The sequence below is a fragment of the Stegastes partitus genome, unplaced genomic scaffold, assembly GCF_000690725.1.
Source record: "Stegastes partitus isolate 25-593 unplaced genomic scaffold, Stegastes_partitus-1.0.2 Scaffold1208, whole genome shotgun sequence".
Lineage (NCBI taxonomy): Eukaryota > Metazoa > Chordata > Actinopteri > Pomacentridae > Stegastes > Stegastes partitus.
In genome coordinates, this window is record NW_007578939.1 from 71,556 (window position 1) to 86,200 (window position 14,645).

At 46.6% G+C, this 14,645-nt stretch overlaps 1 protein-coding gene across 1 annotated transcript; it reads right to left on the reverse strand.

The window, feature by feature from the left end:
* Nucleotides 1–3,615: 3,615 nt before the first annotated feature.
* Nucleotides 3,616–14,482, reverse strand: LOC103368815 (homeotic protein spalt-major-like). The gene is made up of 4 exons (XM_008297305.1): nucleotides 14,131–14,482; nucleotides 11,692–11,768; nucleotides 8,593–8,707; nucleotides 3,616–4,995 (listed from the first exon to the last, which is right to left on the reverse strand). Exons 1-4 carry the CDS (start codon nucleotides 14,405–14,407, stop codon nucleotides 3,950–3,952), a joined length of 1,515 nt encoding a protein of 504 aa, XP_008295527.1. The 5' UTR covers nucleotides 14,408–14,482; the 3' UTR covers nucleotides 3,616–3,949.
* Between the last annotated feature and the right edge of the window lie 163 nt (nucleotides 14,483–14,645).

Consider the following 14,645-nt stretch of genomic DNA (forward strand, 5'->3'; position numbering starts at 1 on the left):
GGTTTACCTGTCCTGATGGGGGCCCCGGGCAGCCGGCAGGTTTACCTGTCCTTACGGGACGCCTCTGCCTTCTCTTCTCAGGGCTTACAGAGGCCTTAGACTTCTACATGATGACACACATCAATAGAAAAGATGACAGCAGACCTTGGATGTTATTTTTCAGATAAGACAGGTTCACACTTCCTAAAGAGGTTCTAATCATTGGCATCTAATCTGGAATCCCTGCCTCTAGCTTCATGGATTGGAAGGTGTGATAATTGTATGGGTGTTCTTACTCTTGTCACGTCAATGATCTGCTCCTGCACCATTCATTTCCCGATGTCGGAGACCTCTTGGGGTCAGGACGTCAACAGTAATTGTAAGTCAATGCATCGTCCTAACAGCTGCGAACTTGCATGCGTGTTCTGTCTATTCCAGATCACATCACAGAAATGATGACCACACCACAGCAACGTTCATTGCAAACCTGTTACATGTTTAATGACACCCATATATTTTTAAACACTGGAACATATCATAAAATAATATTAAAAGGCAAAATATCTGTTGTAGCTGTTCACCTACAGCTGGTGCCACTTACATTCAAACATTTACACACAAACACGGCTCTCTGATATATGTTTTACTTTACATTTACACATCTGTTATTTGATATTAAATTCAGAACAGAGAAAGACTGACATTAAAAACACCAGAACATTTCAGGCGTCCAACCTGTAAACAGTTGAGGAAGAGCTCCAACTCGGCTTTGTACCTAAAAAATTAAATATTCTAATGTCACTGCCCGACTGCAGAAACAAACCTCAAAGTCAACCTTCTGGACAACTGCACATCATATGTCACCCTCACTTTGTAAGAACTGAAGAGTAAATACATGCTGACAGTGAATCCTGACAAATGCAGTCATGAACATGATCATACGTGAGAATCTGCATCCCTGTGGTACCAGATCAACTCCACAGTGCCGACGTTTAGGATTCCACTCATGCTTCTCTGACAAGGCCACTCACTGAAGATGCTGTACCAAAAAAACTGTACGTGATCAATACATAATGGTCACTGGTTTTTAACAAATACTGTGGGATCATTTCAAGTGCTTTAAACAGAGACTTGGATAATACCAGCCATCGTACTCACAGTCTGAAAAGATTCAGCTTTAGGTTTGCTAAGCATAGAGTCCAGGATGTGGTTAGCCCACATTAGCCCAAAGACCAGGTGCATGTGGATTACACGAGCTCGTTAGCTCAGTCCATCAACTCCCAGTTACTGAACAGCTGCAATATCTGATTAGGTAGCAACTGAGTCACCAGGCCAGCCCTCCAAACACACAAAGAACTGGCTTGATTTAGGCAGACATAGGCTACAGTTGAACTAAGACCAGAATTTGACTTTCTGTTATCTTGTTTTCCCTTAAAATTTATTATGACAAGAAAATAAAAATAAAAATGATGTAAAATTCAAAAAGGTGCAACAAAACAATGCAAAAACCAGATCAAGCTGAAGCTCACCTGAGCTCAAGTTTAAACCCTCCAGTGACTTAGTCATAGGTGCATAAATAACTTTCTTTTAGTGCCATTCGTAGTCTCAGCTGTGGTCTCTACCACATCTGGAGCAAACATGTGGCTCCTCTGCTGCTAAGTGCTTCTTCATGCTCATCAGTTCGTCTCTAACTGTCTGTCTGCTGTTTACCGCCCAGCAGGTAGCGAGCAGCGGCTCTGAAGGACAGATGTTTGATTCAAATAGCTGCCAGCTGTGGCTACAGAGCAAATTAAATAGAGTTTGATTTGATTTGATTTTACAAAACAACCCTGTGAGGGCAGAGACAGTGAACCAAGAAAATAAACAATGAGATTAAACTGGACATTCAGACAAAGGATGTCCGTGGGTACGTTGCATCCTTTCACATTGCAGCATGTCATCACACTGCAGTCTGACCCAGTTTAACTAGAACGTGCATGAAATTCTGGACATACAACAGATGTCAGTACATCCATGTGCAATATCGTTTAATGTGAAAGGGCTAAAAGCTAGACGACCTCTTCACTCCTACATTAGTTTTAGGTGACGTAATTCTTCTTATAAGCAATCAAAGCGTAATTCTTTCGATGTTGAAATACAGGCACCGAAGCAGAAAGTCAGTGCAGCAGAAGTGAATAGACCCCTGGTCACTGAAACACACACAAGAAATCTGTCACTGATGAAGCAAAATTCAACGTACTTGTGATTTTCAATTAGCTTAAATGTACAGCTACAAAATCATCTGTGGATATGATTGTTGTTCTGCATTCTGGACCTGTAGGTTCTGTTTATCTACATTTTACATCACGTCTCCGTGTGAAAAACAGTTACTGGATCAATAGAAAAGTCTGATTGTGAGGCTTCATAAAGATGGAAAGGGACAGAGAAAACATCGGTGAGCAACTAGAAATCAGTGGGAATCAGGAGGTTAGGATGAGGACCAGGACCACGAACCAGAGCAGCAGTGTGCGTCTTCCCAAAAGGATGCCATCAACAGGCCACTACATGCACACTCTGGCTGTGATGAATGGACAGGCAGGGCCGTCAGACATGGTGAGACTAAGCATGAATGAAGGTTGAAAATCACTGGGATACGTTTGTTCTGCTCAGATGGGGTCCAGTATATCTGTACTGAGGACTACCGTAGTGATTGCATCGGTGGGAGAGTCATGATACGGGCTGCATGAGTACAAAAGGGTTTGAAAAGATGACATCAGTAGATGGCACCATGACCGCCTGTAGATATCCTGAAGTCCTGCCTGACGAGAGGATTCCTGGTTTCTAGCAGCGTAGCAGAAGAAGAAGATCCCAGCATTACAGCAATGCAGATCACATGGTCACAACCACGCAAGAGCTTCGAAAGAAGAAAAAAGTGAGGACTATGAGCTGGTCAAGCTCTTGACTTGAATCCAACAGAACACGATGGGTTTGTAAAGAGGAAGGCGGAGCAACACAACCCACATAACCCGTCATAAGCAAAATAAATGACTTGAATCTCAGTAAGGAAAGGTGTACTGATTTAATACAAGTTCTGAATCATGTGACCATCAGGTGCTATGACCCACGAGTGTACTCACTTCTGTTGTATACTGTCGGTGCTTTAAAAGTGCCGTGTGTTGTAGCTGGCAGCTGTCTGCTCCTTCAATCAGCTTCTCATCACGACTACTTAAAATAGGAGATCTGGACTTTGTTGCTGTTCCACGTGGATCTGAGCTGGGCAGCAGCAGGTTTTACCTTCAACCAGGAGACACTCCAGTGAGGACACATCTGTGAGTATTAGCACTTACAGCGTCCGGTTCATTTAACTCCTGCAGTACCCGAGGTCCTGAACCCACAATATGTCTGAAAGTGTCTAAAATCTGGGCAGAAAAGGCAGAAGTACGTTTGTTTTAATAACGGATGAACGTTGCATTGAGTCAGCTCATTACTGAAACACTAGAGACGACAGGTGATCAGACCTGGTGTGCTCATCCTGTCTGACTGGTGCTCAGTGGACACCAGGAATCGTAGGTACGCTGTGAATGATGGCTGTGTGTGTGAAGCCATGACCCTGTAGTCCAGGTGTGCCCAGGTGTGTTAGCCACGTAAACCAGATCATTTGTCAAACAGCAGACCATTTAATGGCAAAAGGAAAAAGTGTTAGCGCTGACTCAGGCACTCGTACAGTTCACTCTCTGACCCTCTCTCTGTGAAACTACAAGTAAGAAGAGGGTGAGGAGGCTTCAGGAGAAATCCACCTCTGAACAAAAACCACTGATCACTGTTATGATCTAAGACAAACATCAAATCTACATGTCATGACGTGACAGGATACAGCCGTGAATCTTTGTTCACATTGATATAAGATGCACAGATTCCCATATGAAGGACTTTCAGTCAGTCAGAGTCCCAACCGTGTGAGGGTCAGTGCCAGATGCTGCTCGTGGTCTTTCTACAGGCCGCACTGGGACTGCTGCCGGTGTCTGCGGACGCTACACATTTGGCTGAAGGACTGTCCACAGCGTGAGCAGCTGTAGGGCTTCTCCTGTGTGTGAACTGTGCGATGCCTCTTCAGATGGCTCGATGAGATGAAGCTCTTCCCACACAGCGTGCATCGGTAGCGCCTCTCCCCCGTGTGGATGAGCAGGTGGACCCGCAGGTTGTTGGGCTGGGCAAAGCCTTTTCCACAGTGGGGACAGGTGTACGGTCTCTCCCCCGTGTGCACCCGCTGGTGCAGCTCCAGAGCAGCTGCACTGGTGAACACGCGTCCACACACAGCGCACACCACCGGCTCCTTAGCAGCGGGAGCACTGCTCCTGTAAGGCCGCCTCGGGCTCGTGGCGGTGGCAGAGGGAGCTGCAGGGGGAGGAGGTGCAGGAGGAGGTGGAGGTGGTGCAGCTACAACAGCAGCGGCCGCAGCAGCAGCCGCAGCCATGTCAAAGGAAGCGGCGAAAGCAGCCATTTCGTGAGTGCCTCCTGTGAAGAGCATGGTTGGGGGGCCATCCAGACCATCTCCTCCTTGTGAGGAGAAAGAGGCAGAAGGGTGTCCAGTTTCTGAGTTCCCCAGACCCAGCTGTGCTACTGCATACGCTGCACCAAGGTGGCTGACCCGCTCCTGCATCCAGGCCAGGTCCAGGCCCAGGCTGTTGAGGCGGTCAGGGCTGGGCTCATCTGCAGCCACAGGGGCAGACAGCTGAGGGGGATGAGCTTCATTTTCTGTGGTGTTGTCGGCCTGGATCTCTGGCTTCACAGCACCACTCTTCATGCTCCCTGTGAGCTCCCTGCCAGCAGCTTCAGGGACTGGGATGCCGCCACTGCTGGCTGTCAAAGTGTTGCCCAGAGGCTTGGTGGCTTTACGTTTTGCTCGAGGCCTGCAGGTCAGGTCCATCGTGGCATCAGTGGGAGAAGAGGACGGCTGGGAAGTGGTGGAGACAAAGTTGGTGACACTGGTGTCCAGAACAATATCAGCGTGGGGCGTTTCCTCACTGGGCTCCAGGGCTGAAACACAGGCACAGAGAGACAGGAGCTAAAGGATGAAGGGACATTCATTCAGAAACATTACTGTGGTATTGATTTGCTTTTGGTTTTTAAAAAGCCAGAGATGGCAAAAGACAGACAGATTGGACAGAAAGCAGATACTAGAAATAAATCAATCAGAAAACAGACACTGTTTGTACGTCAGGGAGACGAGCAGCTCCTCTGGACAGGACGCAGCAGTCCACCCACACCAGAGGGATGCAAACTGAACGCCCTATGAATGGTGTACCAGAACACCTTCAGGCTGTAGAAGCTACATCTGTTATAACGTTAACTGCAGACAACACAGTGTACAGGTTTGCTCCACTGTCAGGGTTCGGGTCAGGGTTCGGGTCAGGGTTCGGGTCAGCTCCACTAAAGGAGAAGAGTGACCAGACCTTGCAGACACTGACAGCACACCTACCCAGAACAGTAACGGTGGAAATTTCCAAATTTACTGAAAGGCACAACATGCACGACATGAAAAGGGAAAAAACGTAAAAATGTCAAATAGTACAGCCCAAACAATGACACTGGGATGATATCTGAAGCAGCCAGAGAGAAACGAGATGCCTCCAGACTAGAAGACACTTCAGACAGCTGGATGAAAAACACAGATAATCATAAGAACCAGATGAGGAACTCATCAGCCGAAGCTATCTGACTGCTCTGACTCTGTTGCTTTGAACAGGTGATAAACTTTGCTGCGAGTTTCCAGAAAGCCTGATGTAGTCTGAACCCTGTGTAACGAGGTATGATTGCTGTGAGCCCCAGTTAGTAACAGAACTTTGAATGTGTGGTGAACGTTGTGCCAGAAAGCTTCATACCAACGAATGAGCCCTGAGCATCATCATCCTCTGTCTGAGCAGGACTCGGTCCAGCGCAGGCTGTTGTCTCATCAAGGAAAGAATCTGGTCAAGTTCTTATTGCAACTAAGAAACTTATTTATACGTTTATGAGGGAATCAATTCAAGAACGAGCCAAAGTCAGCCGTCGCTGTGCTGCACCGGGATGGAACCAGAAGAGTTCAATCTGGACTATGAGTCCATCGATCTCCACCTCAGAACCCAGCTGAGAAGAACTGAGGCTCACCAAGACCAGGTCCTGAACCTTAAGTCAGACCGACAAGCTGACAAGGAGGAATGGATGTGGTGAAGAAGAGACGGAAGCAAGTCCATGAGTTAACGGTGTACGGCCGGGCCAAGCCGAATAGCACCACCGGTCCAAAGCCTGGTGCTGAAACAGAAGCCTGCCAGGTCGACACCCAGAAAACGAATCCAAGAAGAAGCAACTGAAACAATCAAGCAAACCAAGCGAAGGCCTACAGCTCCTCATGGTGAGAAACGGTGTTGCACAAAGACCTTCATAAGCTGGGCGGAGTCATCCGAGTCCTTCTGGGGACCATGACATCCATGCTGACATCCATGCTGACTTTCAACAGGATGGACTGGACCAGGGAAGCAGCCATGATGCTCTTTATCTGCTCTGGATAACCTCCAGCCCTGAGACAGAAGGCCAACGTCAAGCTGCTACCTGAAGCACTGCTTAAAGACTGATCCAGGATCAGAGCGTGGTCTGATGGTCAGAGTGAACATCTAGCAGGCAGAGAGGAGACTCCTCCAGCCTGTTACAGCTGTCTTTGCAAATTCTGCTGTGAAATGAATCAAGCACCACATTCAACCACTAAAACTCCTGTTTCTGTTCAGGAATGCAGGTTAATAACTACAATCTGACGTCTTCACCAAGAAACAATAATGTGCTTGACTACTAGATTTTACATCCTAGAGACAGAAGGGAGACCACGGCTGGTCTTCAGCCAGAGATGATTCTAGATCAGAGTCTGAGAAAGTCTCCAGAGGGACCATAAGAGACGCCTGATGGAACAAGGCTTAGAGGGAAGAAGAGCTGCTGAGAAGCCTTCGTGAGGCCTGCAGACATCCAGAAACACCTCAGATTAGCCGGAGAGCACAAACACTGGACTGCTGATGACTGGAAGAAGGTCCTCTGAGGTCCTCTCCTGTTTCTGTCCTCAGAAAAGCTGGAGAACGTTTTGATGCCAGATGCAGCCACAGTGGAACACGGTGGAGGTTCCATCATGGTGTGGAAACAGCGTGGACAGACTCGTGAAAATCAACATTATGATGAACCAGAACGTCATCACAACACCTTAGTGCATCATGGATCCCTTCTGGACTGAACCTGACTGGTCCTGGGTTCATACACCAACCAGACAACGAGCTCAGCAGAACTTCAGAGCTGTGCAGAGACCATCTGACCCAGAAGAAGGAATCTGGAGTTCTGGAACTGATGGACCGGCCCAGTCAAGGTCCAGATTTGAATCCATCCATCCATCATCTCTACACCTTCATCCTCACCAGGGTCATGGGGGGCGGAGCCTATCCCAGCTGACTCAGGGTGAAGGCAGGTTCACCTGGACAGGTAACCAGTCTATCACAGGGCTACACTTAGAGACAGACAACCAAGCACACTCACATTCTCACCTACGGACAATTTAGAATCACCAATTAACCTCAGCATGTTTCTGGACTGTGGGAGGAAGCCGGAGAACCCGGAGAGAACCCACGCTGCACGGGGAGAACATGGAGACTCCACGCAGGAAGATCCCGGGTGTCCTCACCGGGACGCCAACCGGAGACCTTCTAGCTGTGAGGCCACGGTGCTAACCACTGAGCCACCTGCAGCCCTGATTTGAATCCTATTGAACAAGTTGGGATGTAGTACATTCAGAGATGGATCCACGAAATCTAAAGCAAGTCTGTGGGAACATCTAGAAACTATCTGGAGCTCAGTATGGACAGAGACTGTTGAAGAGTTCATACAAACCCAGCCAGCAGCAACACGAGCTGCTACCGAGGCCGAAGGAGGCCGAAGGAGGCCGAAGGAGGCCGAAGGAGATATGAAGCTCTCTGGCTGGTATGTGTGGAAAAGAACTATTTAGAGGTTTCTGTTTGTTGTTTACCAAATAAACAACAACATTTTGAGTTCTAAACAAGTTTTTGAAAGTTTTCTAAAATATTTCTGTTTCCTCGTTTTCATGACATTTGGTCTAAATCATTCATTAAGCCCTGTATATCTACAGACACCTGATTGGCTGCTGCCATTCAACAACAACAACATTCTAGAATAATGCATCCTGGGAAACCGCATCTCCCGCTACACGTATGTCTGTCAGAACAAGATGTCTGTACACAGCTAAAACACACTTAATCTGCAATTCTAGTGTTTTGTTTGTTACAAACATGTCTGATTAAAACACGTTTTCCTTCATTAGTGCAGACGTGTGACATCTGGTCTGTCACTGCAAAAAACTTTAACTCGTAATGTTAAGACCAGTGCCAGTGAAGGATAACACACTTGTTCTGTCAGATGACCTCATCTGGGTTTAAATGAGTTCATTATTGAACCAACGTTCAGTTTATTTTTAAGAGAGCTGCAGTGAAACATGCTTTAAACTTTCCATCAGTTGTCCTTCACTCTGCTTATTTCACACTAAACACTGAAACCATATCAGATTTACCAACAGATCACCGATTGAACCGTTCAGAGAGCTACACTCACCAGTCGAGAGGCCACACTCTGCCCTGATGTTTACCTCCACCTTGAGGTCCAGGTTGCAATCATCTCTTTCCTCTTTCTCCTGCTTTACCAGTGGAAATACCTTCACTTCATCCTGCTGGGTCAAAGTGAAAAGCAGCTCAGACATGACAGGACATATCTGCACTGACCACGTTCATGCATGTGAGTGATTTAAAGTTAATGTCAAGACAGACAAGTAGGTCCTCCACAACATCTGGTTTTATGTATGACTGTGAGGCAAGCTGCAGGAAGCACCTCAAAAGGTTTTCCTGTTTACCTCCAAGACAGAAAACCTGCAGTGAGCCAGCTGAGTCAGAAACACAGGAGAGCTCATGTATGAAGAGCTTCGTCCGTCTCTCCTGTGATAACGTTCTGGTGAAATAACATGATGTCACGTCCATGAACACGGAGTCTGGTGTGCTCATGTGGTCTGATCTTCTTTGTTCTTTACATTTTTCAGCTTTATTTGACCATCAGACAGTAAGACCAAAGACATACACAGAGGACAGCATGAAAACAGGAAACTATAGAAGCTATTTCAGAGACACGTCCTCTTTACCCTGCATGAGCTGTTTTAGGCTTAATGCCACTGGTCAGTGTTTAATGGGCAGTTCTGGGATGAATCAGGCAAAATACCCTCTCATGGAAAAAAGAAATCAGTATTTAAAAAATGAAGAGGACAAAGAACATAACTTACTTCCTTATCGTTCATTAGTTTCACATCACGTCAACAAAAATACGTATTACACACGGTTTAGCTCTGACATTTCCTGATACCAAAAGTCTGCTTTATTTTCATACCAAAATTTGCTTTCATTATTATTTACAGCACAGGACTTGCAAATAAGCAAAGAAATAATAAATAAACTGTGGTCCAAAGTTGTGAACATACAGCGCCCTCCAGAGTTATCGGCAGCCCTGGTTAAGATGTGTTAGAAGCCTTAAAATAAATTACATTTCTATTGCAGAAGCATGCTCTCAAAACGTAACCTTCAGTCAAACTCAAATGAATTGTTGGCAAAAGGAGGTTGTTCAGAGTATTGACATCAGGCTGCTGATAATTGTGGAACACATGATTTGATGTAAAAGGATTAGTTTTTAATGTGGGATTTTTTTCACACTGAATAAATGCAAAAAACTGAATTTACTAGAAGCTAAAGAACACATCTTAACCAGGGGCGCCAATAACGATGGAGGGCGCTGTAAGAACATGAACATCACTCTCGCTCCCTCTCCACACCAGAAAGCAAATACAGCACTTATAGCAGATGGAGTGCCTGTTGCTATGACGGGCATCAGGTGTGGCACGAGGCCCTTTCTACCTGTAAACGGAGTCACATCTGACAGATCCTGAAGGAGTTTTGAAAAATGGGGTTATTGCGTGACATGGGATGGGATTTCTTTGCGTGATGTCTACCTAGTTGTGGTTCACAAGCAACTTCTTTCACATGTTGACAACCTGGACAGCGTCCAAACACCAGCTGATGCTGCAGGAAAGGGTTAAACTAGGTTCCATGTGTATTCAACAAAGATGCATCAATCAGCAGCTTTAAACCAATCAGCACATTTCCAGAAACAAAACCGCTGAATTTCTGTTTACACCAAACTCTGTTCATTCATGAGGGGGTTTCCTTCAGTGATGCATAACCGTTAGTTAAAGAACACATGATGGTGGTGAGCTGACACCAAGCGGTCACCACAGTGTCACATTAAACATCCCCAAGGCAGGGTTTTTAAAACCAAGGAACATTTTGTGCTGACTGTCACAAAACCTAACGTATAAGGAGTTTACATTTTCAACTCTTTCCACCATATCATAGAAAAACTGTGGGTTATACATTTGACGAGCTAACTAGCTACCTAGGTACGACGACCAACGCACAACTCAGACCTTTATCTAACATTATTGATCTTTGACATTAATCATCATTTTGAATTAATGGAGTTAACAGAATACGAGGTGTGTCAGAGAGGTTCCAGGACTGGTGTCACAAAAGACATATGTCCAATCCAAACTCCAATCTACCAGTGTTCTCCTTCCCAGTAATCCCCCCTGGAGTCACTTCTCCAGCCTTCTCTTCACTCCTGGAAGGATTCTCCAGGATCCTCTCAGCTCCGTCCTCACAGCCATCTTGATGTCGTCCACGTCTTCTAAACGGGTCTCCTCGATGAGCCCTTGAGCTTGGGGAAGAGGAACCAACCCCATGGAGCCAGGTGGGGTGAGTAGGGAGGTTGCTCCAGCACGGAGATGTTCTTCTCAGCAGGAGCTGTGGGATGCTCAGGGCGCTGTGAGCAGGTTGTCATGGTGAAGCAGCCTCCACTGGTCCTGACACAACTCTGCCTCTTCTGGACGAAGCAAACGCTGCAGGACCTCTGTAGACGAGCTGCTTGATGGTCTGAAGAGGAAAATTAGTAGTTTGGGTTTGAAATCTATCTTTTGTGACTCCAGTCCTGGACCTTTTCAGACACACCTCATAAGTGCGTCCATCTGCCCTACCACCACTCTGACTGGCTACTCCTGATTGGCTTCCTTGGTTAAGAAGAGGCAGAGAAGAGTATGGGCAGGACAAAATACCTCCATGCAGAAGGTTAGCCAAATCCATGGATAAATGTGTTTGTCAACCCCTTCCCACCCTCCCAAAAAAACTCCTCATATCGGCATAAATCTTGTAGGTGACCTATGCTCTCAAAACGACACGTTTCGCTGAAAGGTGAGGAGTTTGCATCTCTGAAGGTCCTACACAAGTATGTTCTCTGACTGTGATCAAACACTTGTCTCTACTGCCCATGCAGGCGAGGATCTCCACATCCAAACTGTTCAGCTTTGAGCTGCCCAGTACAAAACTTCCAGATGTGGCAGATAAAGTCGTCCACATTTCAGAACGGTTCTACCTTTAGTCCTTGGGGGTTTGTACACAAGATTGACTGGAGTTTGGTCTAACTGATGAAACACTTTTCCACTGAGGTTATTGATGTGTCCTCTGCCTATATTTCTATGTGCTGAGTGGAGTGAAGAGCTCCAGAGTAAAAATCAACAGACTGTTTGGCTCTATTCAAACCACTGCCCTCATTAATCTTTACCTTTGAAATGTGCAGAAAGGGTTTGTCATCAGGAGCAGCAGGGAGAGGCGGCACCAGAGGCTGATGGTTGTCAGGTCCTGAAAAGTAACACAGGACACCGAAAGAGTGATTTTCACAAACGTCTCTGCCTATTTGGCAGTGTGTTAGTTAACCCCACACAACCCATCAGTTTCTAGCCTCAGCATCTGAATGAGCGCCTACATGGGATGGGACTCCTATGAAGCATAATGGGCATGTGAAAAAGACTGCTGGGATTCCCAGATTGCCGAGGAGGACTGAATGACTTTCATTTTTCTTAAGTGTTCCTTCGGGACAGTTTAAATCCTGGGTCAGATGTGCTGGCGGCTGTGGCTCAGGTGCTAGAGCAGGTTGTCCTCTGGTTTGATCCCCCACCCCTCCAGAGTTGAAGGGACACTGAATCTGAAGTTGTTCCCAATGGAGGCAGGCAGCTTGCATGGAAGCTCTGCCCCCAGACAGCGGTACTGGAGACGCTTTTGAGCACCAGTCAGGTAGAAAGGCACTACATAAGTGAATTTGCCGTTTGCTGCATAACATACATCCAGAATTGCAGCCTTTGATATTTGCACTACTCCAAACAGCCATTTCGAATTAAAATTGATTGATTGCTCAACCCAAGTGGCTAGAGAAATATTTGATTGGAATATATCTACTGGAGCCAAAAAAGCAAATGTAGAGGAGTTTGAATGTTCAGTTTAGGTACAATGCATGCTACTGAGGGCAATGACAGTTTGGTAAATGCCAAAACTCAGTCAACCAGGTCACGCTGATTTTACAAGCTTCAGTAAAAAGCAACTGGACGTCTCTTTTAGGTTCTTAAGGACGTTTCACCTCTCATGATGACTGAGCATCTACACAGGTATACTGCCTTGTACTTTGGGATAAATATCCCTCACATGATGCCAGAGTATGAGAAGCTGTCAAGGAAACCTCCAGACTGCAGGAACCACCTCTGTTTCAATCTGAGATACAGACAGCACACATTGGTTGCCAACAGTTTATGTCTTGGCTCTCAAAAGCTGATCCAGATACTTTTGAAGGCATGAAGCCGCTACAGAGTGAAAACAATAGGCCAGGTCCATTTTTCTACTGAAGCACTTCAAGACAGGCATAAGCAGATCCTACAGAAGCTGACAGCATGCCTCCCTAAGGCAGGACTGGAGGAAAGTTCTACGTTTATTTAAAAGGCACAGTTAGCACCAAACACAGAGGACAAGGAATGACAAACACAGAAATATCAAATTTACAGTCAAAGACAAACAACTCCAGGTCAAGTTCCAAACCAGCTGGAGAGAAATAAGCAGAGTCCACCTGAGTAGACTCAAGACGTGGGTGAAAATCCACAGGAAGACAAGAACCTAACCGAACAGAGAAGGATGTCTTAGCCAAAGACTGGACTGGACCATTTCCCCACAGCAGGTACCAGGACCAGGACCTTAACACAACCAAGCATGTCTTCACAGAGCTACACCAGTTCAGTGGTTGTAATGGTAACAGCTTCAACTGTGCCTCAAGCCAACAAAGTGGAGTCTGACAACCAAAACTATGGCAATATTAAAAATATACCATTTTTTGTTATTTACTTTATTATATGTTTTAGCTAGCTACACAGGGCTGGACCCCAATAACCACATGTCCCAATGTTCGGTCACTGTGCTGGTATCCGGAGAGCAATTTGGATCTCCAAATATTCTGCTGCCGCCAGCTGACAACTCGTCAGAGGGGTCAGAGGAGTCCTGGTGGCCTCCTCACTCCGTTACAGAGGACAGCCTGCTCGAAGCACATTTATAATGTGCCACATGCCTGTCATTTCCTATTGATGGATTTAACTTAAATTTCAAGGCAGATTTCTTGTTTCCATCGTCTGACTGCTGGTTTTCAAGAAACTCTTTTACAGAGTACTTTGGAGTGTTTGTCTGTCTTCCTGGTGTAGTTATAGGCAGAAGTATTGATTGATCAGTGACTGAAGCTTCCAGGTACAGGTGTCTGTGTGTCTGATGCATGACTTGAGATGCATTCACTGCACCAGGAGGATCTCCATGTTGCTGACGTGGGACTTGGAGCGCCAACTGGCTGCACCGGTGTCGCATCAGCTCTATCACTTATTTTACATTTCAGATTTTTAACTGATTGACATTACTTTTTGAAATACATTTGAACTTGGACACAAACTTGTTTTGGTTTATTTTGTCATTTCTTGTGGATTTTTTAGGTGAGTTCTGCTTTATTAGCTGATTTGGAGGCTCTGTCTTGTCAAAGTCTAGTTTAGGGGTCCTCCTGAGCCATCGTGGGCTGGGAGCAGGCTGGTCTGAGGTAATGAGCACCATACCGCTGTGATGTGAGGACCTGGTTCCTGAGCAGGGACCGTGCCAGCTGCAGGCCAGCTCCAGCCCTGCCTCCTGCCATTTTCCATCTATTTACCTTCGGGTGGCCTAAAATGAACGGTGTGCATTTCCTCCCGCTGAATCCGTCTCCTCATCTTCCTCTCGTAGCTCCGCATTTTCACGTCCATCTCCCGCAGCTTCAGTCGCAGGGCATCGTTCTCCTTCTCGCTCTTCTCTCGCTCCTGCTCGATCTGAGCGCGCAGCGCCGCGTAGCCATCGTCCACCAGCTTGCAGATCTCTGCCACCGCCGAATTGGCCAGAATCTCTATCACTGAGGCGATCTGCGCCTGAAAGCCAACACAGTCCGCCATCATCACCAAGTCTGTCACGGTGCTCCCGCACGGACAGATGCGCGCGGCGGGCGGCAGCTGCTGCGGTGGACGCGCGTCAGCAGATCCACGCACGGACCTGTGACTGAAGACATGCAAAGGTTCGGCGTCTGGTTCCGTCCGTCTGCCTCCTCTAACGTGCCCAGGAATGTTGTCTCTTTGAGGTGCAAGAGTCGCTGGCTGATGACGTCAGTTTGTTGTTGAGCATCACTTCACAAGCTGC

Bases quoted from the DNA above. Each gene is read 5' to 3' on its own strand.
- LOC103368815 (XM_008297305.1), bottom strand. From the start codon at position 14,407: ATGATGGCGGACTGTGTTGGCTTTCAGGCGCAGATCGCCTCAGTGATA. The intron at 8,708-11,691 runs GTAAAGATTAAT...ACTTTGACCCAG, and splicing joins CCTTTCTGCACATTTCAAAG to CAGGATGAAGTGAAGGTATT. The intron at 4,996-8,592 runs GTGAGTGTAGCT...CCTGTGTTTCAG, and splicing joins AGAGTGTGGCCTCTCGACTG to CCCTGGAGCCCAGTGAGGAA.